The 22,704-nt window shown below is 43.8% G+C and overlaps 1 protein-coding gene across 1 annotated transcript in view; it reads right to left on the minus strand.

Moving 5' to 3' along the window:
- Positions 1-312: 312 nt before the first annotated feature.
- Positions 313-22,704, minus strand: part of sppl3 (signal peptide peptidase 3) — a 107,120-nt gene continuing 84,728 nt past the window's right edge. The window contains exons 4-10 of the mRNA XM_060908360.1: positions 17,369-17,488; positions 17,181-17,259; positions 15,277-15,389; positions 9,530-9,636; positions 9,073-9,427; positions 5,808-5,917; positions 313-4,032 (exon numbers count right to left, since the gene is read on the minus strand). Coding sequence (XP_060764343.1) covers positions 3,961-4,032; positions 5,808-5,917; positions 9,073-9,427; positions 9,530-9,636; positions 15,277-15,389; positions 17,181-17,259; positions 17,369-17,488 — 956 coding nt within the window. The 3' untranslated portion in view covers positions 313-3,960. The remainder of the gene's footprint in view (positions 4,033-5,807; positions 5,918-9,072; positions 9,428-9,529; positions 9,637-15,276; positions 15,390-17,180; positions 17,260-17,368; positions 17,489-22,704) is intronic.

The following is a 22,704-nucleotide window of genomic DNA, read 5'->3' on the forward strand; positions in this document are numbered from 1 at the left end:
GCTGGCGGTGGCATTAGAATCAAAATTAAAGTTGTGGACGATGTGGAAGTGAGAGAGCTGGCCAGACTAAAGCGCCGCTGCATCGCTGTTGAAGCAGAAATGAAGCGAGGCCAGACAGAATCTCATCTCATTACAATATAAATCTGGACACCAGTGAAGCTGACATGATCTAAAGATTAATCTGGAAGTTTAAAGCTGCCAGTCGTTCTGTGGTTGATTTTAATTCTGATAAAGTTAACAGGTCATTAAACTGCTACTCGGGTGGTTTGTTTTTGTGCAGGTATTAAACACAGTGAGACAGTAAGGAGGCGCTACAGTTAGAGTCACATTTATTTACAGCAGAATCCTGACCGGATGAAGGGGAGCAGGTTAAAGGAGGAGATGAAAACTTTTAGGTACAGCGCATCAGGATCCACAGGTCACTACACAGTTCTTAATTTATTTTTTTCAATCTGCTTTTATACAGAATCCTTTTGGCCGTAACATAAATGTACCAACAGAGCCCAGTGCACTCTGCTAGCAGGGAGTGAAGAGGGGGGAAAAGTATATTAAAAAAAAAATTACACCAAAAACAAACAAACAACAAAAAAAACCCTAAGAAAAATACAAATAAGGGGATAAAACAAAAAAAGAAAAAAGAGAAAGAAAGGTGAATCTTGTCTTAAAAAAAAGAAACCCTTTTGAAAAATGTTCAGTCAATGATTTAGAGTTTCATGTCCATAAGGAGGGATCAGGAAGGGGATTGTGGGGAAGCAAGTCGACGTCTGCGACGCTCCGAATGCGCTGTGGTCAGGAAAACGTTCTCTGCCCGGCGTCTGTGAGGTCGAGGTCCCCATCCCTGTCGGAGATTCAGGGCCCGAGGCGTCCCAACCCTCAGAGGATCTTCGCAGCCCGAGCGCTTGTGTTTACGTTGTGCAATGGTTCTCTGGTTCGTTCGTTGAACTCACCCTGCGTGTGAGCGAGTGTCGCAGTGCTGTCGTGAGCTTCCTGAACGACGACACACTGGACACGTCACATGCCAGGCCAGACAACTCGCAGATTTAAAAATAATGAAATGGGTAACAAGTAGAGGGTAGGGGGAAAACAAACAAAACACACACACAAACAAAAAATGAAAAAAAGGACCAGAACTCAAAACGACTGACAGACAAACCGGCAAACTGCATTCTCTCTCTCTCTCACACACACACACACGATTCCAGTCTCTTGGGGCGAATAACCATCATGAAAATACTAAAACAAAGGGAGATTTCCAACAGAAGCCCCCAGGCATGTGCCAGTTATCACTTGTACAATATATTGCGATATTTAACACAGAAATTGTTATCGTTCTTATTCCAGGCAGATTTGAAGGCGTCGTCTCAAAGAAAAATTTTCAGGAGAATATTGGCACATGCCTACGAGTCCCAGCGCTTCGTAATGACGACTGTAATCAGTGCTGAGCTGCTGACCGTCAGAGCACCATCTGAACCAGACTTAACAAGAGGTAATGCCATACATTCAGTTCAGTCAAACACACACACACACACACACACACACCCCTTCAACCCCTCCTGCTAGTTACCTACAGCTTAAAGGAATAGTTTGGTGAAAAGTTAGCTGTTGAACCACGAAGCCATTGTAGTGTTGTATTTGACGTGAATATGCAAACGTAATTCATCGCACACTCCAGACTGTGCTGTTCTGGGCACATAATCCACACTGGGAGGTGGGATACTCCCCCCTTCTCGTTTATTTTTTAAATTCATTAATGAGTAGCATGTCTTTTTTTTTTTTTTTTTAAACCTTTTATATTTCATGTTCTAGAACAACCATGAGTTCCTGCTCTCTCTGACGTTATAGCAGCTATAAACAGTCCTTCCCTCTTTCAAGTTAAAGACAAAGCAACAAACAAACACATAGCTTATATTACACAGAAAAGCACAACAGTCCTTTCCTGGAGATTTACTGATTGTTACAAAGCAGTGACACTGCAGACTCCTTCCATAAAATCTTCCACAAACAAACATCGAGATGGAAAACGTTTTAGCAAACAAGTACAAGCTTCTTTTCTTTATTAAATAATAAGGCAATTTATTATTAGACTCACTTTCTCTTCTAGTATTAATCCATTTCAGAGTGAAAGGTGACACTTTGGATCGGTTCGGTTCGTTTTCTCGTCTCGCTGCACGAGATTTAGTGAATTAAACAGCAATGCGTATCAGTAAGGCTGGAAAACGCACATGTAAAAGATCTCTCTCGTTCTTTAAATATAGTCACGAGAAATTAAACAGAATTTTACCTTGTGGTGCGGATCGAGCTCACAAAACTCAAAAAAAAAAGTGAGTATTCCGAACACAGAGCCGCACTTAATATATATTACTACTCCAAGTAGTTTAAAACCAGTTTGTGCGTCGTCTCCGTGGTTCGTTTTCCCAGTCGGAATTTCCAGAACGCAATCGCATTTCCGCAGCGCTACAGCTCGGTCCTTCGCCTCGGCTCACGACTCATTTTAGCAGTTCACATCGACAGGAGGGAGGGGGGGATAAAAAACAAACAAAAAAATATATCACTTCCTGTTGTTGGATCGATTCGAGTTCAAACCGCGATAGAGTCGGATCAGAAGCAGAGAAACGGATCACACGTGCGAGATGCTGCGAGATCGGAAACGGACTAAAGAGAAAAACGCACCAGGGTTCGAATCGAATAGACGAAACACTGCGTGTGTGAAAACACACTTACTTAAGGTTACGCAACATGTCACTCATACAAGTAAACGAGCGCGTTTATAACAAACCCGTTATTTTAGGTTAAAACCGGAACTGCTTTTTGATTAACGATCGAGCTTCTGACTGGAGAATTTGGCAGATGAGGGCGGGGCGAGACTTGCTGTAATCTATACACATGAACAAATCTTAAACACACCGTCTCAGACCATCAGAATCCTGTCCTTGGTCTTCCGTTACCTCGGAAAATAAAATGGAGCAAATTTCAGACCTCCAAAGACGCGTTCGGGGTAAGAACTGGTCCGAATTTCACCAAACTATTTCTTTAAACGAGGGAACATGGCTGTAAAAAGTGGACATTGTGCAACTTTCAGAGTTGGAGGGGGAAAGAAGGAAGAAAAAAAAAAAAAAAAAATCTCCACAAAGCTGTATTTTCTGCCAACCCGACTACAAACCTGCCTAAAAAGCAACAAAGGGGAAAAGCACGGAGGAAAAAAAAAAAAACCTCAAACACACACACACACTTTCACCCCAACATGATAACCCTAATACATGTGTACACATATATACATAGAGGGGCGTGGCCTTCTCAAAGTAAGGACACACCCATTTTCATAATGCGTCATTTCTGTATATGTCAAGAATAAAATCTTTCTAAATAAAATACACATATCTGTAATGGGGAAGGAGAGGGGCTGGGGGGAGAGAGAGAGAGAGAGAGAGAGAGAGAGAGAAGGAAAGTGTCTGTGGCCTTGTGTGTGCGTGCGCGTGTCTAAGTGTGTGTTGGTCCCCTCAGGGTCGTCACTGTCCTAAGCTGAGATTTTCTCAGGATCTTGTCCGTGGTTCAAAAACAAAACGAGAGAAAAAAAAAAACATTCTGAAAATCCATAATAATGACGCTGATTAGAAAAAAAAAAAAAAAGAAAAAAAAAAATCACATGGAGCTCAACGAGCACCGCCTGTGTCCCGTAAAGACAAGTCTATGAAGGAGTGGCGTGGCCTCTCAGTCCAATGGGGGGGGAGGGAGAAGAGAGAGAGAGGGGGGGAAGGAAAGAAGAGGTAATAAAAAGAGGAGGTGAGTGAATGTGCTGAGCAGAATCCATCTGGCAGTGAAGTCGAGCTGCTCTCCATCTGACCGTCGGATGAGGAGATGAGAAGACGAGTGCGACTCCTCCCTCCTGCGTTCCTGCTCTCCCTCTCTCTGTGTGTGTGGAGGATGAGTTGAATCGAACGCCGCCCGTCTCGCCCCTGGCCATCATACGTCCATGAACCGGGAGCTGCTGGACTTGGTGTGGAAAGGCTCGGACCACATACGCCGCAGATCGCCCTGTAAACAGCCACGAGGTCAAACTGGTCAGATATTCCTGTCCTCATGTGGACACTGTCTCTCTCTCTCACACACAGTGTCGGTTTACACTTTCTGAAAAGACAAACTCGTCGTTCTGAGTAACGAAAGAGCTTCTCAGTGATGTTCTTCATTCTTTAAAGGAACAGTTCACCGTACTTCCATAATGAAATATGCTCTTATCTGAATTGAGACGAGCTGCTCCGTACCTCTCCGAGCTTTGCGCGACCTCCCAGTCAGTCCGACGCGCTGTCACTCCTGTTAGCAATGTAGCTAGGCTCAGCATGGCCAATGGTATTTTTTGGGGCTGTAGTTAGATGCGACCAAACTCTTCCGCGTTTTTCCTGTTTAGATAGGTTTATATGACCAGTGATATGAAACAAGTTCAGTTACACAAATTGAAACGTAGCGATTTTCTATGCTATGGAAAGTCCGCACTATAACGACAGGCGTACTAACACCTTCTGCGCGCATTGATACGGAGCTCAGATATCAATGCGCTGTCGAAGCGCGCAGAAGGTGTTAGTACGCCTGTCATTATAGTGCAGACTTTCCATAGCATAGAAAATCACTACGTTTCAATTTGTGTAACTGAACTTGTTTCATATCACTGGTCATATAAACCTATGTAAACAGGAAAAACGCGGAAGAGTTTGGTCGCATCTAACTACAGCCCCAAAAAATACCATGGGCCATACTGAGCCTAGCTACATTGCTAACAGGAGTGACAGCGCGTCTGACTGCGTCTGACTGACTGGGAGGTCGCGCAAAGCTCGGAGAGGTACGGAGCAGCTCGTCTCAATTCAGAGAAGAACATATTTCATTATGGAAGTACGGTGGACTGTTCCTTTAAGCTGAAAAGGATCCCACATGCCTCAGTGTCTCTCTCTCTCTCTCATACACACAGTCACTAAACGCTATGTAAACATGCAACTACATAAACAGAACCAACACTGAAGACCGCATGCATGAGAGATGATAAGATCCCAGATAACAAATAAACTCAACATTTATTCTCTCCACACCTCACTGGATATGAGCAATCGTGTGCTCTGATTGGCTACTCTACTACTAGGCTATCAGCTCATATACTGTGAGCAGAGAAACAAAATGGCAGAGTGCGTTGCTAAACCAACAGAGGACGAAATAAAAACTACTTGAAAATAAACCCCCAAAATACAAACAGAATATGGAACAAAAAGTCTTATTTTATTTTTCAAGAATTATTATAACATTTTTCACAAATCGCTCCCGTCATTTCGCCGGCTTGTTTACATTCTAAGCGGAAACGATTTTGCTGGACATTTTGTATAAAAAGTTCTTAATCAAATTTGCAAAAAATAAAAAAACACTCCGTTTCTCAAAATCCAGTGAATGTGGGCAGAATAAAACCGTTCTCCCACTCAATCTCGTCGTACATGGATTATAGCCGCCATCAGCTCACGTACAACTCGATTTCGTGGAACAACATACATGTACACAATCCTCTGATAACCCCAAAGCTGTTATGGCGAACAAATAGGTCTCTCTCATCCATAAGATTTACGTGAGCTTTATAATCTATTTACTAAAATAGCAGAAACAATATTTACAAATTTAGCTTCAACTACTGAGCCGTGAATCACTTCCAGCTCGGGTATCGTTTCTTATCTGTGCCTTAATCTACTAAAAGTGAGTAAAAAGAGAATTTCGGTGACAGATTCATATTGCTGAGTGACGGCAGCCTCATCGATGTGTTTATCGGTATGGAGTCGTACCTTCAGGTAGGCCATGGTGAGCAGAGGCAGCAGGGTGAAGGGCACCAGGTAGAGCAGAGCGGGCTGAGCGGCACGGTGAATCCGAGACGCCACGGTCGCGGTCAACAGACCTGAGAGAGAGAAAAAGAGACTCGGTACAACATCTATACAGGTTTTGCACGGTCATGTGACCCCCCACAGTGACTGTAACTACGACGCAGCTTGTAGTGCTTCATTCAGACGAGTTAGGGTCCGGTCCCACAACACCGATAACTCCAACTCTGACTCTCCTTCTGCCTGAATTTAGTTCCAGTCTGGAGCAGAAACACAACTATAATCCCCACCAGAACATCGCCTGGTCCTGACACTCAGGGAAATAAACACATGCAACTTTGGAATAGTCATGGAAGTTTTTTCCAAGTAGTAGCTAAACCCAGGCCTGGGCTATAGGGATCGTTATCGGTCTGGTGCGAGCACTGACCACATAAACTACAGGGCAGAAGTCTGCGCGGGACAGAATTTTCAGTCCCGCTCCCGCCCGCATTGTGCAGTCCTGCTCCCGCCCGCTCCCACAAAGAATTATGATTTTCAGTCCCGCTCCCGCCCGCAAATCCTGCATGATGCAGACGTTCGCGTTATTTCTCACGAAAGTTCTTGTCATTGGCTTGGGAAATTAAACATGCTGAGCTTAGCTGAGCTCTCCACTGACCGATCCTTCACCTAGCGCACGTAGCGAGGGTGCGCGTTGCCAGGCGGCATGCGCAGCTGAGGCTTTACAGAGATACCCAACACACCTACCAACATCTACAGTGGATATTAAGAATATTGTACATTGCACATAGCTTATGTGTCACTCCTCACATTTACATTCTAGGAAATACAAGTAGGCCTATAAGAAATTAATACAATTTAAAAAGACACAGCGTGATGGTGCCCCGCCCCCTACTTTGAGTGGATTTGAGCATAAATATCTACAGCTCACGTTCAGTGCAGTAATTTATAAATTTTATTTTAAACACGTTTTTAGTTAGCGGGACTGCAGCTTATCACCTCCCCCTCCCGCCCGCAATGAGCTTTCAAAATTTGTCCTGCGCCGCACTGCTTTGCGTCGGGTCCCGCGGGACTCCCGCGGGAGTGCAGGGCTCTACTACAGGGGACCCATTTATTTATAGTTATTGGTATTGTGGGATTGGACCTTTAGTTGTTATTGATCAGTATGGGAAGGTTTTGCTGCGTTTTTGGCTCGTAAACATTTGGCGGCGCTCTGTGTCAAACGGAGAGGTCAATTACCCCCATGGGGGGGGGGGATCACTATTTAATATGCTTTTTTTGTAGGCATAAGCCACTCATAAGGAACGTATGTACAAGTTTTTGCTTTTATCATTCGAATTCCTGCTCCAACATGTAAGCAGTGGCTTACACATACAAAAAAAAAAAAAAAAAAGGCATGAAGTGAGCATAGTCTCTTTACCTCTCTGCTTGACACCGAGTCCTGCCAAATGTTTCAGAGCCATTTTCCCTTCTACGTTTAGAAATCTCTCTAGTTTCCCCCCCCCCCCGATGATGAATTACTTTTGGTAAACTTAAAAACAAACACAAAAACCCCCTGATGTCTGTTTTGTTCAGAACAATCTGCACATCCAGAAATGCAGCAAAACCGTCCCATATCGATTAACAACTAAGTGGTCTGAGTGAAGTACTACAGATGTGCCTCCTGTCATGGCGGCGTAGTTACCGTTGCTATGTGGGTCACGTGACGGCACAAAGCCTCTATGGGGCAGAAGGCAGCTCGTAACAGGATGCTTTAGGATTAGAGCACATCCCGGTTTTTAGATCAAAAACAGATCTCAGGCTATAGAATTAGAAACTCTACACAATGTCTACAGGATTACAGAACTGAAAGACCAAATGGGAATTTGACTTTTTTTTTTTAAATTTGCATCGTCATAAAGCGCGCACACAAAAGACATCTGTCTGTGGATTTAGATCCACAAGAAAGAACCCAGAGGCGAATGACCAGAAAGAAAATTCCAGTAATCCAAGTTTATCCTGCGCTCATCCCAGGACACACAGACAAGATCATATCCGACACTAACCGAGTGAGCTACAAGCAAAATAAATACGTAGATATGTAAACTAATAAGCAGTAAATAAAAATATAATAGATAGACAGAGACAGACAGACAGCTAGAGAGAGATGGGCAGAGACAGCTAGATAGAGAGGGATAGATATAGCTAGAGAGACAGCTAGATAGATATAGCTAGAGAGACGGATAGAGATGGCTAGATATAGCTAGAGAGATAGGGCTAGATAGAAATAGGGCTAGAGAGAGACAGACAGACGGCTAGCTAGATAGAGAGAGACAGATGGCTAGCTAGATAGAGAGACAGACAGAGACCGACAGCTAGATAGACAGAGAGAGAGACAGACAGCTAGATTTATCTATCTAGCTGTCTGTCTCTCTCTCTATAGATAGATAGATAGATAGATAGAGAGAGAGAGAGAGAAACAGACAGCTAGATAGAGAGACAGACAGAGAGAAACAGACAGCTAGCTAGACAGAGAGAGACAGACAGCTAGCTAGACAGACAGCTAGATAGAGAGAGACAGACACAGACAGCTAGATAGAGAGACAGAGACACACAGACAGCTAGATAGAGAGAGACAGACAGCTAGCTAGACAGACAGCTAGATAGAGAGAGACAGAGAGAGAGACACAGACAGCTAGATAGAGAGAGAGACAGCTAGATAGAGAGAGAGAGACAGCTAGAGAGAGAGAGACACAGACAGCTAGAGAGAGAGACACAGACAGCTAGAGAGAGAGAGAGAGACACAGACAGCTAGAGAGAGAGACACACACAGACAGCTAGAGAGAGAGACACACAGACAGCTAGAGAGAGAGAGAGAGAGAGAGAGAGAGACACAGACAGCTAGAGAGAGAGACACACACAGACAGCTAGAGAGAGAGACACACACAGACAGCTAGAGAGAGAGAGAGACACACACAGACAGCTAGAGAGAGAGAGAGACACACACAGACAGCTAGAGAGAGAGAGAGACACACACAGACAGCTAGAGAGAGAGAGACACACACAGACAGCTAGAGAGAGAGACACACAGACAGCTAGAGAGAGAGGGATAGATACAGCTAGATAGATGTAGCTAGACAGACAGACAGACAGACAATCAATATTCCTCGAGTCCTAACTGTACTGGTCTTTAGTCCCTGTGTACAGGATTATCACCACATCTCCTCTCACGCAGCACAGACACATCTGAACTCACCCACGAAGTAGCCGATGAGGGTGCAGTGGAAGTAGGAGACGCGCTGCATGCGCCCAGACATGTTGGCGGGGCTCGGGGCCTCGCCGCTCGCCTGCTTTTTGTAGTTGTCGTAGCGCAGTACGAAGCAGAGCAGCAGTCCGGGCATGACGATGTCACCGATGCCCAGCATGGAGAAGTGGCTCCCCGTGGAGCTCGGGAACACCAGCTTGCCTGGGAGCGAAAGGCGGGGCACATCACGGCCCATGTTGCTGCCCAGGTGCAGCTTACGGGAGATGACGTCCAGCGGGTTATCGGCTGGCTGCGTCGCCACCTTCACCATCACATTACTGTTAAAGATGTAGGCTGAGAAGAAGACCTGGAGAGGGACGGAGATACACACGGGCGGTTACACACTCACACTGCACTCAGAAACTTACAGCAACCATCAGTGTCTCTCTTGCGCGCGTGCGTTTCTTACCCAGAAGACATCGTAGATGAGCAGACCAGACAGGAGCAGGCAGGACACCTTCAGACTGGGCAATCTCACAAAGGCAATCATTGCCACGCACAGACCCATCGCCAGTGCTGCACACAAACATCAGTAACGCGTCAGAACCAACACCAGGCCAGGACCCAATTCCCCGATACACACCGTTTTGAAAATCCATGGAGCGGAAGTATAGTACCAGTCAAAAGTTTGTATACACCTAATTCAATGTTTCTTCTTTTATATTAATTAGTCACTTCATGTCTGAAAGTAACCGAGGTCATTTCTCTTTACAGAGTTGAGCCGTTCTTGATGTATTTAACAGTTATTCCGCAAAATCGAGTCATACATGAGCTGATAGCTGACAAGGCCCGCAGCACCGAGTTGTCTATAAGCCATGTGCGATGAGTGAGTGGAATAACTGTTTTATTCTATCCACATTCACTGGATTTTGACAAACGGAGCATTTTTATTTTTAGCAAACTCGATTAAAAATAAAAACTTGATACAAAATGTCTGCTATAGCAAGTTATGAGTATTTTAAATATTTATTTATCTCTCTCGCTGGCAAGCAGGTCCGTATCCTATGATACGGACCCCGGTTACGGACCTCTGGCAACTCGCTTGTTCACAACAAACAAACATCGCAGCAATTTTTGTCAACATTTATTTTCACATTTCTCAGGAAAATAGCATTAATTTTACAGCATGGATAGCGATAACGACAGTCTTCACAGCAAAAGCGAGTTTTACTACCCTGAGGAAGAGAAAAAACATTTCAGGAGAAAGCTAAAAACCTGTAACTGTTGCTAACGCCAAGCAAAAACATGGCTGAATCCTGAATGACTCCTGTTTGTATAAATAGGGGACTACATAGGCAGCAAAATGTAGTTTTTTTCCTGCCATGGAAGTGCACTTGTATACCGAGGAGGAAGCCATTTGCATTACAGCCGTGAATGAGGATTCAAAATGGCGGCTCGGCTCTCCCTTTTGGGCGCTCTCGTTTTCTGTTAGAATTTACCAGCTTAAGGTCGGCCCGTATGATGAAATACCGTGACCTCAGCCTTAAATACTGACCTTGGCCCAGAGAGCCTCGCTCAGTACTTTCAAGACCTCGGTCACGGTATTTCACCATACGGACCGGCCTTAAAGTGCCATTCCACCATTGGATGTATTCTTTGGCATAAAATACAATATATTTTGACAACATATATAAATGGTATCACTAGATAGAGAAATCTTTTAGCTTCAAAATGATATATCAAACATAATTTTTTAACGACAAGTATATTAATTTTGCGACCAAAGTCACCTACCCTTTTAATTTCCACGCGTGATGTCATCGGCAGGTTCCCCTTCTTGTGTACCACGTGACGTGTGACGTGGCACATATTATCAGCAATGGCGGATAGAACGCGATAAAAATAATACCAATAAATCTAGCTAATACCAATAAATCTAGCTAACTGAAAGATTAACTCAATTTTTCGCAATTTTTTTGGCCCCCATATACGAGGAGAAATGACTCTCACTTTGGGGGTTTCCTGGTCTAAAAATAGACCGACACGTGGTACACAAGAAGGGGAACCTGACAATGACATCACGTTTCACTACCGCGCGGAAATTAAAAGGGTAGGTGACTTTGGTCGCAAAATTAATATACTTGTCGTTGTCAAAAAATTATGTTTGATATATCATTTTGAAGCTAAAAGATTTCTCTGTCTAGTCATGTTGTCATAAAATATATTGTATTTTATGCCAAAGAATACATCCAATGGTGGAATGGCACTTTAAGCTGGTAAATAACATGTATATCAGAGCGATGGCCGTAAACAAGTTTCGTTGAGACCTGTGTGAGACATCATAGGACAGAAGTAAAATGTACAGCGGAAATCAAAGTGAGCAACATCTGCCAACATTGTCAAAAGACGCGCGCGCCCTCTTTCGAATGCTGACGTAATCAAGCCGGAAGTTTTGTTTGTTTTGATAGCAATCAGGAAAGTTTGAAAAAAGTCGGCAGTAATCGTCATTTAAACTCGTTTTTGTGCAATATTTCATTTGGGAAAACAGTTTTCAAAATGGCAGCACTGACACTTCACGTTTCGAAGTCTTGCACAAGTCTCGTGAAGATCGCGCAGATAAGCGACGCCTGCCGTGGACCAAACGAATTAAATTCAACACGGCTAAAAACCGAATAGGCCGATAAGTAAAATATTTAATTGCAATTAGTTGCCAATACGAGTCGCGATATAAGGTTACTAAAACGTAATTGAATAACATGTTAATTAAGAAATAAAGCAAGTTTAAAAATGACTCCAGTTCTCCTTTCAGAGTTTTGAAAGTCAGTGTAAACCCCCCCCCCCCAAAAAAAAAAACAAAAAACTGTACTTGTAAAATGAACAAGTTAAGCAGGTGTAATACAAGCTCACTGTTGACGCAGCACTTTTGAACCGTCCTGTTCGTGTATTTACAGGAGCTACTGCACATGGTGTTTAAAAGTTTATGAACATTTTATACTTTTTTTTTTTTTTATATTTCTGCATAAATGTGACTTAAAGGTTCATCAGGATTTCACACAAGCCCTGAAAGAAGATTTAAAAAAAACCCAGTTAAACAAATGAGAGGAAAAAAGTTGTACCTGGTCATTTATTTAAGGAAAATGATCCAGTGAGTGGCAGAAATATATGACCCCCCCCGTACAGCGATAACCGTAACTAAATGTTTGCGGTGACTGTTGATCTGATGATCCTGAACATCATCTTGGAGGAGTGTTATCCCGTTCTTCTGTACAGAGCAGCTTCAGCTCTGGGCTGTTGGTGCGTTTCCTCACAAACTGCTCCCATTTACATTTCTGTTGGATTAAGGTCAGGACTTTGACTTGGCCAGTCCAAAACACTAACCTTATTCTTCTTTAACCGTTCTTTGTTAGAGCGACTTGTGTGTTTAGGGTCGTTGTCTTGCTGCGTGACCCACTTTCTGTTGAGATTCAGTTCATGGACAGACGTACCGATGTTTTCTTTGAGATCGCAGAGATAAGAGGGTGGTACGGTGGTGTAGTGGTTAGAACTGGGTGCTCTGGTTTCCTCCACGGTCCAAAGGCATGCAGTAGGTTAACTGGCTCCTCTAAATTGTCCGTAGGTGTGAACGTGTCTGAGTGGTGGTTTTACCAAACCCAGAAATGGGAGGGTTGCAGCAGGAAAGGCATGTGGCGTAAAACTATGCTCTATTTAAAGGAGAACTGAAGTCATTTTTAAACATGCTTTATTTCTTAATTAACGTGTTATTCAATTACGTTTTCGGTTTTAGTAACCTTATATCGCGACTCGTATTGGCAACTAATTGCAATTAAATATTATACTTATCGGCCTGTTCGGTTTTGAGCCATGTTGAATTTAGTTCGTTTGGTCCACGGCAGGCGTCGCTTATTCACACGATCTTCACGAGACTTGTGCGAGACTTCGAAACATCAAGTGTCAGTGCCGCCATTTTGAAAACTGTTTTCCAAACAAAATGTTGCACAAAAACGAGTTTAAATGACGATTACTGCCTACTTTTTTCAAACTTTCCTGATTGCTATCAAAACAAACAAAACTTCTGGCTTGATCAGATCAGCATTCGAAAGAGGGCGCGCGCGTCTTTTGACAACGTCGGCAGATGTCGGTCACTTTGATTTCCGCTGTACGTTTTACTTCTGTCCTACCACAGGTCTCAGCAAATCTCGTTTACAGCCATTGCTTTGACATACGGACTGATATAATTACAGAGCGTATTTCAAACACTCATAACTTGCTACAGCAGTGACAAAATGGCGATCAAAAATGCATTCCGATATTTAATAAAATGAGAGAAATAGAATTTATTAAAAAAAAAAAAACAACAACCTTGCCTTCAGTTCTCCTTTAATATGACATGGATCAATAGGGTCCACATGGCAGCGACCCCACACACATAAGTGGGACAAGCTGGAAGGAGCGAGTGAGATCGCTGAAATAATTCAGAATTCATTCTTCAATCAACAAACATCAGATGCAGCAAAACAGGCCCAAGTCATGATACTACCACCACCATGCTTCACACATGGGATCAGGTTCTTATGCTGGAATGCAGCGTTTTTCTTTTTCCAACCATAACACTTCTCATTTTAAACGTTCTACTTTGGTCTCATCTGTTCACAAAACTTTTCCGACAGCCTTTGGGCTTTTTCCACATGATCAAGCAGCGTTCTTTCTGGAGAGCAGAAGCTTTCTCCTTGCACCCCTGCCACGCACACACACACTACTGTGTTGTTCAGTGTTCTGATGGTGGACTCATGAGCCGACATGAGAGACCTTTAGTTGCTGAGGAGTTACCCCAGGTTCCTTTGAGGTTACATGGACGATAACGCACCTTGTTCTTGGAGTGATCGTTGTTGGTCCGCTCCTGGTGAGGGGGAACACTGATCTTAAATTTCCATCTGTCTGTCTGTAGATTGGTGGAGTCCAAACTTTTTTTGAGATGGTTTTGTCACCTTTTCCAGCCTGATGAGCATCAATAACTCGACAGGTTCACTCACCTGATCGTCGTCCCATCCTACTGATCGAAAACCCAACTCCAATTTCACCTTCAAATTAACTGCTAATACAAGTTCACATACTTTCGACACTTGATCATTTTCCTCAATAAATAAAAAGACCAAGTACAATATTTTTCTCTCTCATTTGTTTAACTGGGGTCTCTTTATCTACTTTTAGGACTTGTGTAAAAATCTGGGTTTTTTAGGTCATTCATGCAGAAATACAGGAAAATTACAAAAGGGGTCACAAACTTTCAAGCACCACTGTTCATTATTGCTAATCATCAAGTTGGTGCGAGCATACGGCGTCTTAAAGTCGGCCATCGAAACACGTGACGTCAGAAGACCTGATTGGAAATAGACATATCCATAAGATTTATTTTGGAAAAAAAAAAATTCTAAAATGTTTGAGAAACTTATAGCATTTTACATTTATACAAAGAAAAACAAAATGGAATATCAAGTGCGAATTTGATTATTTTTCTTTTGTTTTCCGGAGTAATTATACCTTAGATTCGAAAATTTTGCTGCCATTTTAAGACACACCGTCAGGTCCATAAATATTTGGACGCCGACAAAGCCATATTTGCGCTCGCCAACTTCGGAGCTCCTGGAGTTTCTCTGCTTTTTCCATATCGAACTAAACATGAATAATTTTATGAGAAACAAACAAAAACCCAACCACACAACACACCCTAGCACATGACTTTCAGTTGCTTTTGTTTGATGTGACCTCAAACACCACACTAACCAAAAGGTGCATGTTTTAGTTACTCTTTGCAAACACAACACTGGAAATCCCAGGTGTGTGAAAGCAAGCAGAACGACATGAAGCTGAATTATAAGGTTGACATAGTAAACGTCACTGTAAACTATAGCAGCACGTCAACAAGACAAACACTAAACTAAGCTGAACACACTTTTTTTTAATTAAACAAACAAAAATTAAGTCGAAGGTTGTGTTTTACCCTGAGGGACTTCTGATCTGGAAAATATACCACTGCGTGAAATAATTACAGCAGCGTAAGCAGAAGAAAGATGAAAGTACGAGGCGACTCCTGAGCATCTTATAATGCAAGGCAAGACTTGCAAGTGAAACAAACAGGGATTTATTTGCATGTTATGCACTTTCCAAGACAAACCGTCCCAGTGAGGCACACACACACACACACACACACACCCCTACCGTCCATGAGGAGCCAGTGTCCTGTGAGCACCCAGATGAGGACTAGCATGACCGAGAGGGAGAAGGAGAGCAACTCGGCCAACGTGAAACGGCCACAGCAGCCAAATGAAATCCTGCACATAAAAACAAAAACGAGTGTTTTACTGGGAAATACACCACTCTTATTTTTCATACAAGCTCCATCCGGGACATGGAGAACCGAAGCTGTGATAAATCTCTATTTGTCACTCGTGAGGAAATCGATGAATTGTTTTGATAAATTTGTGTACCACGTTTGTGAATGTGTCGATATAATAAAAAAAAAAAAAAAAAAAAAAAATCTCCTGTACGTGAAATTGTTCATCAGTCTGAGCTGTTCCATGGCTTCCGGCTCTCTTTCAGCTCAGTGCTGTGACACTGACGATGTGATAACGTCTGTTAAAAAGGATCAACTTCTAATGCCGCTTTTCCACTACCAACACGGCTGAGTCGGGCTGAGCCGTGCCGTGCTGAGTCGAGCTGAGCGGGGCTGTTGGAGTTGCATTTCGACTACAACCGCGCTGAACCGTGCTGGCTGGAAGTGGGTGGACACATTGGGTGGAGTTAGCGAAAGTGGGTGGACGTCACGTGATGTCGTTAGGCGGCGCAAACAGTGACATCAGTGAGCTTTTAAGCGTTAGTCTCACGACCCGAATAGTAAACAACAAACATGGAGGACATGGAGTCGTTAGTGTTGCTGGTCTTGGTGCTGTGGCTTGTTGTCACCGACAACGGCAACAGATACTGGCAAGAGCGTATAGATGAGGCGAGGCGCATAAGGCTTCAGAAATTCTCGTAATTCTTCTTCTTCCGGGTTTATGGTGTTTACAGATCCCAGCGTGCTCGCGGGGCGTGTGAGGACACTCCTCCTCACCAATCAGTGCACAGGGGAGTGTCTCCTCACGCCCCTAGCCCCACTCGGCCCGGTTTGGCTCGCTTCAGCCCCACTCCAAAACCGTGCGAGTTTTGGGTGCTGAGCAGGGCTGAAGCGAGCGGAGTCGTGCTGCTCTGAGGTAGTCGAAACGCGAGCCGTGTCGGGCTGAAGTGAGCTGAAAAAGGGTAGTGGAAAAGGGCCATAAATCCGGGCTAATTACTATTACGACAGACTTTTGAACAAGATCCAAAAAGCCTTCTATTAGCCAGTTTCTTAGATCTACAGGTCTTAAACTGAAGGAACCAGTAGGAACGCACCTCTCCGAGGATCGGTCTTCACCCGACATTTCGCTCGGACGTGGGACCGGAAATGTTTTTTTAAACCTGGTGTTTTAATGCCGTGAGCGCACTTGTTGACTGCAAATGTTGACTGAAGTAAACATTTCACATGAACATGCCCACAAGGCCCATCACAGTTTGCACGGCGAGTCTGCAAAATGGCGTTTCTATAGCAACCTGCACAGGCTGTCTGAAAACATTAGCTCTCCAACAACCCGCATGGTATGACTGAACACGGTTTTCACAGGAACGTGTACAGCGAGACTGAAAATGGTGTTTCTAGAGCAACTTGCATGGCATGCCGGGGGGGGGGGGGGGGGGGGGGGGGGGGTGTTTCTATAGCAACTTTCACTTGGAGTCTGAAAAATGACATGTACAGCAAAAATGCTGTTTCTATAGCAACTTACTCACAAGGTCTGAAAATACTGTGTGTGTGTGTGTGTGTGTGTGTGTAAAAAACACGCTAACTAAAAGATGAAGGAATAAATGAATGCTCATTTTATTCGGTACCAGTTCTGCAAAACTAGAGGGCCTTTCTTTGGACAGATGTCCCGACACCACGTCCACTGTACAAATAAAACATTCTGGTACACGAAAGTCTTAAGATGGTGAGCTGGTACTTGAGATCCAGCCACACAGCAAGTGTAGTGAAGAAACATCTGGATTGATCTTACTTGTTCTGTGGGGAGCAGGGTCGCGTCAGATACTGGCACATCGGCAACAGCAGGAACGCAAACGCTATAGTGGCCAGAACTGAGAGAGAGAGAGAGAGAGAGAATGTAAAATGAGTCAATGAATGACCTTGGTGGCTAAGGGAAGTGTCTGAGGTGTGTGTGTGTGTGTGTGTACACGCATATCATACCTGCAGTGCAGATGGTGAAGACCACCTGGACCGAATCGAAGAAGAAGAACATGACGAGGAGCGAGACAGACGCTCCAATTGGGAGGAACAGGGCCTGTGTAGAGTCAATGGTCTGAATACCTGGGGGAAGAAGAAAAAAAAAAAAAAACACGACAGTAATTAGGGTTGGTCTGACTGTGTAGCCTGAAATCTGGGAGTCATGAAGGTTTTGGTTTAGATGAAGCGGTTTAAATAGATAAAAGGACATAAGAATAGCATCATAAATATTGACAAATCATCAAGTCAAATTACATAACATTAAAATGAATTTAATTAAAACCCAAATTGATTAAAATGTTTCGGCCCCCCAAAAAAATAATTATTGATTAAATATTTAACATTTATTATTATATGGCACAAGCTACTTCCGGTAAAATCGTGTGCTCTGATTGGTTCCCTGACAGGCAGAATTTTCCTGTAATGTCTGTGGGCGATTACAGACTTTCTTTCCAAGGTACCGCCTTTCAAACTTGCAAAACAAACAAAAACGACCCCCCCCCCAAAAAAAAAAGATTAATTGGAAATCAAAATGGAATCAAAAACGGCTAAAACACAAAACGAGTCTCATGGAGTTATTTAAGCAACGAGCAGTGAAGAGCATTCAGAAACCGCCAATTTCTGCATGCATGACTCAACTATGTTACAAATATCATGTGACTGAAAGTAGCGCCACACCTCATTATAACGACCATCTATTTTAATCTTAGAAATTAAAAAAGGCAAATAATAACAACTCCTTATTAACCTCACTCACTCAGTCTTTACGGGAAAATCTCAGACCTACAGCTCGGTCTGTACCGTCAAGACCTCCGTCTGATATTTTCTCAAAGACCAAGCAAGCGAGGTGAATAAGTCGTCCATTTTTTCCCCCGTTTAATTAAATTTAGTTTTCCAGATCAAGTACAAAAATTTGGAAACATCACATCAGCTGAAAGAACTGAATAAAAACCATATTGTAATATCTGATCTCAGAAAAGGTCTACTGTGACCTACTTTATCACAATATCATAATCACCCAGCCCTAATTACTAAATTGCTTGCATAAATGTAATGTCTATAATTTCATATAAAAGTCTATTGGACTGATTCAGACCCGGTCCTGTCGTTACTTTCTACCTGCTTCACCGTGAATCATCAGATGGCACGACATTACTCATTTTATCTTATTTATTTATCCAATTTTAAAGTGCGAGCTGTTGAGTCTCGGCTCAAGCCTCCTTCCCGTCGGTTACTGCTGCGAGGTTGAACAAAATTTTCAAGTCCAGAACGTCAACTTGTTTTCAAGAACAAGAGCGTGTGATTTGTTTGCTGAAATTCCAAATCATTTTTGAAAGCCAGTGTGCAAATAACAAAAATCCAAAGTGGAAACATTGCTCCTGTGCATCAGGAACGAAGACCTGCATTTTCGAAAACATATTTAGCCAGAAGTCCAACTGGTTTTTCATTCCAGTGTGCGTTAGCAAACAGTAATTAAACGGTCATGAGTGTAATCAGCATGCTTATCTAGCATGCTATCTAGCTAGCCACTAATTTTCAAGCAAACATTTATCACAGTGTTAAATAACCAAGCCCCCCCCCCCTTCCGAGTGAATGACTAGGGCATTGTGGGTCAGCAGCGTGCGCGCTGTTGGTGGGTAAAACGGAACTGCTCCAGTCATTGGAAAAACTCACCTTGATCTCTCTCACACACACACTTTCCTTCTGCTCAAGCCATTCCCGTTTGCGCTCCGAGTCCATCTCCAATCATCCGAGTCATATTAGCCTGAACTACAGGTTTCACCGAGGCAGAATTTCTCAACATAGCCTTTTCAAATCAACAATTAAATGTTCTGGGTTTGTACCAGAAAGTGAAATGGGTTGACACCAAATCAGCAAACACACGGCTTAAAACCACCGAGGGGTCACACTGATTATCTTGCTTCAAAAGGCACTTGTCAAGGGAAGCGATACATCAAGCAGCAAGGAGAGTCAGCTCGAAGTTGAGGTGTTGGAAGCAGGAAAAAACAGGAAAATGGGAAAGTGTAAGGATCTGAGCGGCTGTGTTCCTGGTATACGGAGAGTAGTACCTACAAGAAGGGTCTAAGGAAGCACCACCGGTGAACCAGTAACAGAGTCCTGGATGTCCAAGTGTGTGGGAAGCAAAGGCTAGTCCAACTGATCTGATCCCACAGAAGAGCTACTGTAGAACAAACTGATGAAAAAGTTGATGACTGAAAGGTTCCAGAACACACAGTGCATCACAGCTTGCCACAGACCAAATCAAGAGCGCCCATGATGACCCCCATCCACCACCGAAAGCCTACAACAGACATCAGAACCGGACCATGGAGCAATGGAAGAAGGTGACCTGGTCTGGTGCATGTTGGGGAAGAGAGAGATGGAAGGCAAGGGGGCAAGGACACAAGGTAAGACAGCAGAGGCAGTGTGCCTCTGCCATCTGGGAAATCCTGGCTCCTGGTATTCACAACACATACCACCTACTCTAGACCAAGTTCACGACAACCGTGGTCTCTTCCCTAACGGCAGTGCCATCTTCCAGCAGGATAATGCGCCCTGCTACACTCCAAAAACCGTTCAGGAATGGTTTCAGGAACAAAGAGATCAAGATGTTGATTTGGCCTCTGGGTTTTCCAGATCTCAATCCTATCAAGCATCTGTGGGACGTGTTGGACAAACAAGTCCGATCCCTGGAGGCTCCAGCCTCACAACTGACAGGATCTGCTGCTCAAGTCTCGGTGCCAGATACCACAGAATGCCTTCAGAGGTCTTGGAGTTGACGGGTCAGAGTTGTTCTGGTGGCACACGGGGGACCGACACACTACGCAGGTGGTTTTAAAAGTTGTGGCTGACTGGTGTTTAAAATTAGAGCTGTTCTTTTTCCTTGATCACTGTATGAAATGACAATAAAAAATTCTTGACCTTGACATGTTACTGTTGGCAAAACAGATCCACTCCAAGGGTCTGTTTACATTCATATAGCTCGTTTATCATCATTAATGTCTGTAAAGCTGAAATTTAAGGGCATTCTTAGGAATAACTAAAACAGAGACTTTCAGGGTTTCTGCAGGCTTGAACAAGTTCAATTTAAGACTTAAGACTATAACAGGTTAAATTTAAGACTTATGCCGCACAAAAAAAAAAAGAAAACCGGGAGAGCCTGAATTACTTTCAAAATAAAATTTAGCATCATTCACCAACGAACTCATTACATCCCTAGGGTGCGCGCTTGCATTAATGAGGAACTAATGCCGCTTTTCCACTACCAACGCGGCTGAGCCGTGCCGTGCTGAGTCGGGCTGTTGGAGTTGCATTTCGACTACAACCGCACTGAACTGTGCTGGCTGGAAGTGGGTGGACACATTGGGTGGAGTTAGCGAAAGTGGGTGGACGTCACGTGATGTCGTTAGGCGGCGCAAACAGTGACATCAGTGACCTTTTAAGCGGCAGTCTCACGACCCGGATAGTAAACAATAAACATGGAGGACATGGAGTCGTTAGTGTTGCTGGTCTTGGTGCTGTGGCTTGTCGTCACCGACAACGCCAACAGATACTGGCAAGAGCGTATAGATGAGGCGAGGCGCATAAGGCTTCATAATTCTCGTAATTCGTAATTCTCCTTCTTCCGGGTTTACGGTGTTTACAGATCCCAGCGTGCTCGCGGGGCATGTGAGGACACTCCTCCTCACCAATCAGTGCACAGGGGAGTGTCTCCTCATGCCCCCAGCCTCACTCAGCTCGGTTTGGCTCGCTTCAGCCCCACTCCAAAACCGTGCGAGTTTTGGGGGCTGAGCAGGGCTGAAGCGAGCTGAGTCGTGCTGTTCTTAGATAGTCGAAACGCGAGCCGTGTCGGGCTGAAGCGAGCTGAAAAAGGGTAGTGGAAAAGGGCCATAAGTTGCAGTGGAGCCAAAGACATCCCGCAAATCACTTGAGGATGAGGCATTCGATTCCGTACGGTTTGAGTGTTGTAACGTTACAGTTCGCACGGAGTTCGCTGATACACCATCTCGAGATGTGCTTGGATCTGACAACGGTGAACAAAATTGAGCGATGGCATGCGATTGCTGCAGACTTTTATGGGCAGCCTGGTGCTTCTCCGCTTTCGCGTGCGATTCCGGTGCCTTTACACCCAGGGTGCCGAGTTTGAGTGCTCTTTTGCACAATGTGCAGTACGCCTCAAACGGATTGTTTGTTTGGTACACGTTTTAACCAGTCTACGAAATCATTGCGTTCAAGCCAACAGTCGTTAAACTTGCATTTGCCCATTTTGCTACAAACCGTGACAATCTCCCTCGCTTCTTTTAGGCTCTACTGTCCAAATGCGCGCGTACCATGCCCTGTGCATCACCATGCCAACCGGGCTAGACGCCGGATTCCACTGTGTCTCATTTGTAGTTTGCAGCGTAGCCTACTGATACCAAGTAGGCCTAGCCTATATGACTAATTATGAATATCACCAATGCATTTAAAAAAAAAAAAAAGCGAATGGGGTAAATGGACATAAGGATTTAAAGACTTCACAAAATTACATTTAAGACCGACAATGCAAAATATGCTCGTATTTTAGACTTTTTAAGGCCTTAAATTAGGATTATCAAATTTTAGACTTTTTACGACTCCGCGGAAACCCTGGACTTTAGGTTAAATGTGGACTAAAATAACCACCCATTTCATACTGCTGCAGATTTGCAGATTAGTAGCCTAGTAAACTAGACCCACCCGCCTAGCGGCCAAAAATATTTTTGCCTACGAGTGGGTCTAGCCTCACACCATATCAACAAAACACCCCGGGCATCAAATCGTGCCCGCCAATCACAACGCAAGGTTTTTGTTTGGATTATTTGGGCGGGCTTTTGCAGGAGTGACGACAAGGCTGCGCGACACTGGAGAAAGCACAACAGGAAAGATGGCTACGGCTAGTGAACAGCGCGCGTTTGACTCCGCTTTGGAATCAGTTTTAGAAGAATTAGACTTGGAGTTTTCGTTGAAACATGAGCAGGAAGAGGCTCTCCGCTCATTCCTTTTCAAGAAGGACGTTTTCGCTGTTTTGCCGACCGGCTATGGCAAAAGTCTGATCTACCAGCTGGCTCCGCTCGTAGCCAAAAGGATGGGGCTAGTTTGTGCAGTATGAAGAATTAATAAACAGCTTTGAAACATTACTTTTTGATTGTTTCTTATTTTCCCGTTATTTTAAATTTAAGGGAAATTATTTCACCAAACACCACTAAATAAAAACTCTCAAAAACAGTTTAAGCAAACCCTTGAAAAACACTTGAAAAAAAAAAAAAAAAGTTAAGTAT

This window comes from Neoarius graeffei, chromosome 25 (assembly GCF_027579695.1).
Source record: "Neoarius graeffei isolate fNeoGra1 chromosome 25, fNeoGra1.pri, whole genome shotgun sequence".
NCBI lineage: Eukaryota > Metazoa > Chordata > Actinopteri > Siluriformes > Ariidae > Neoarius > Neoarius graeffei.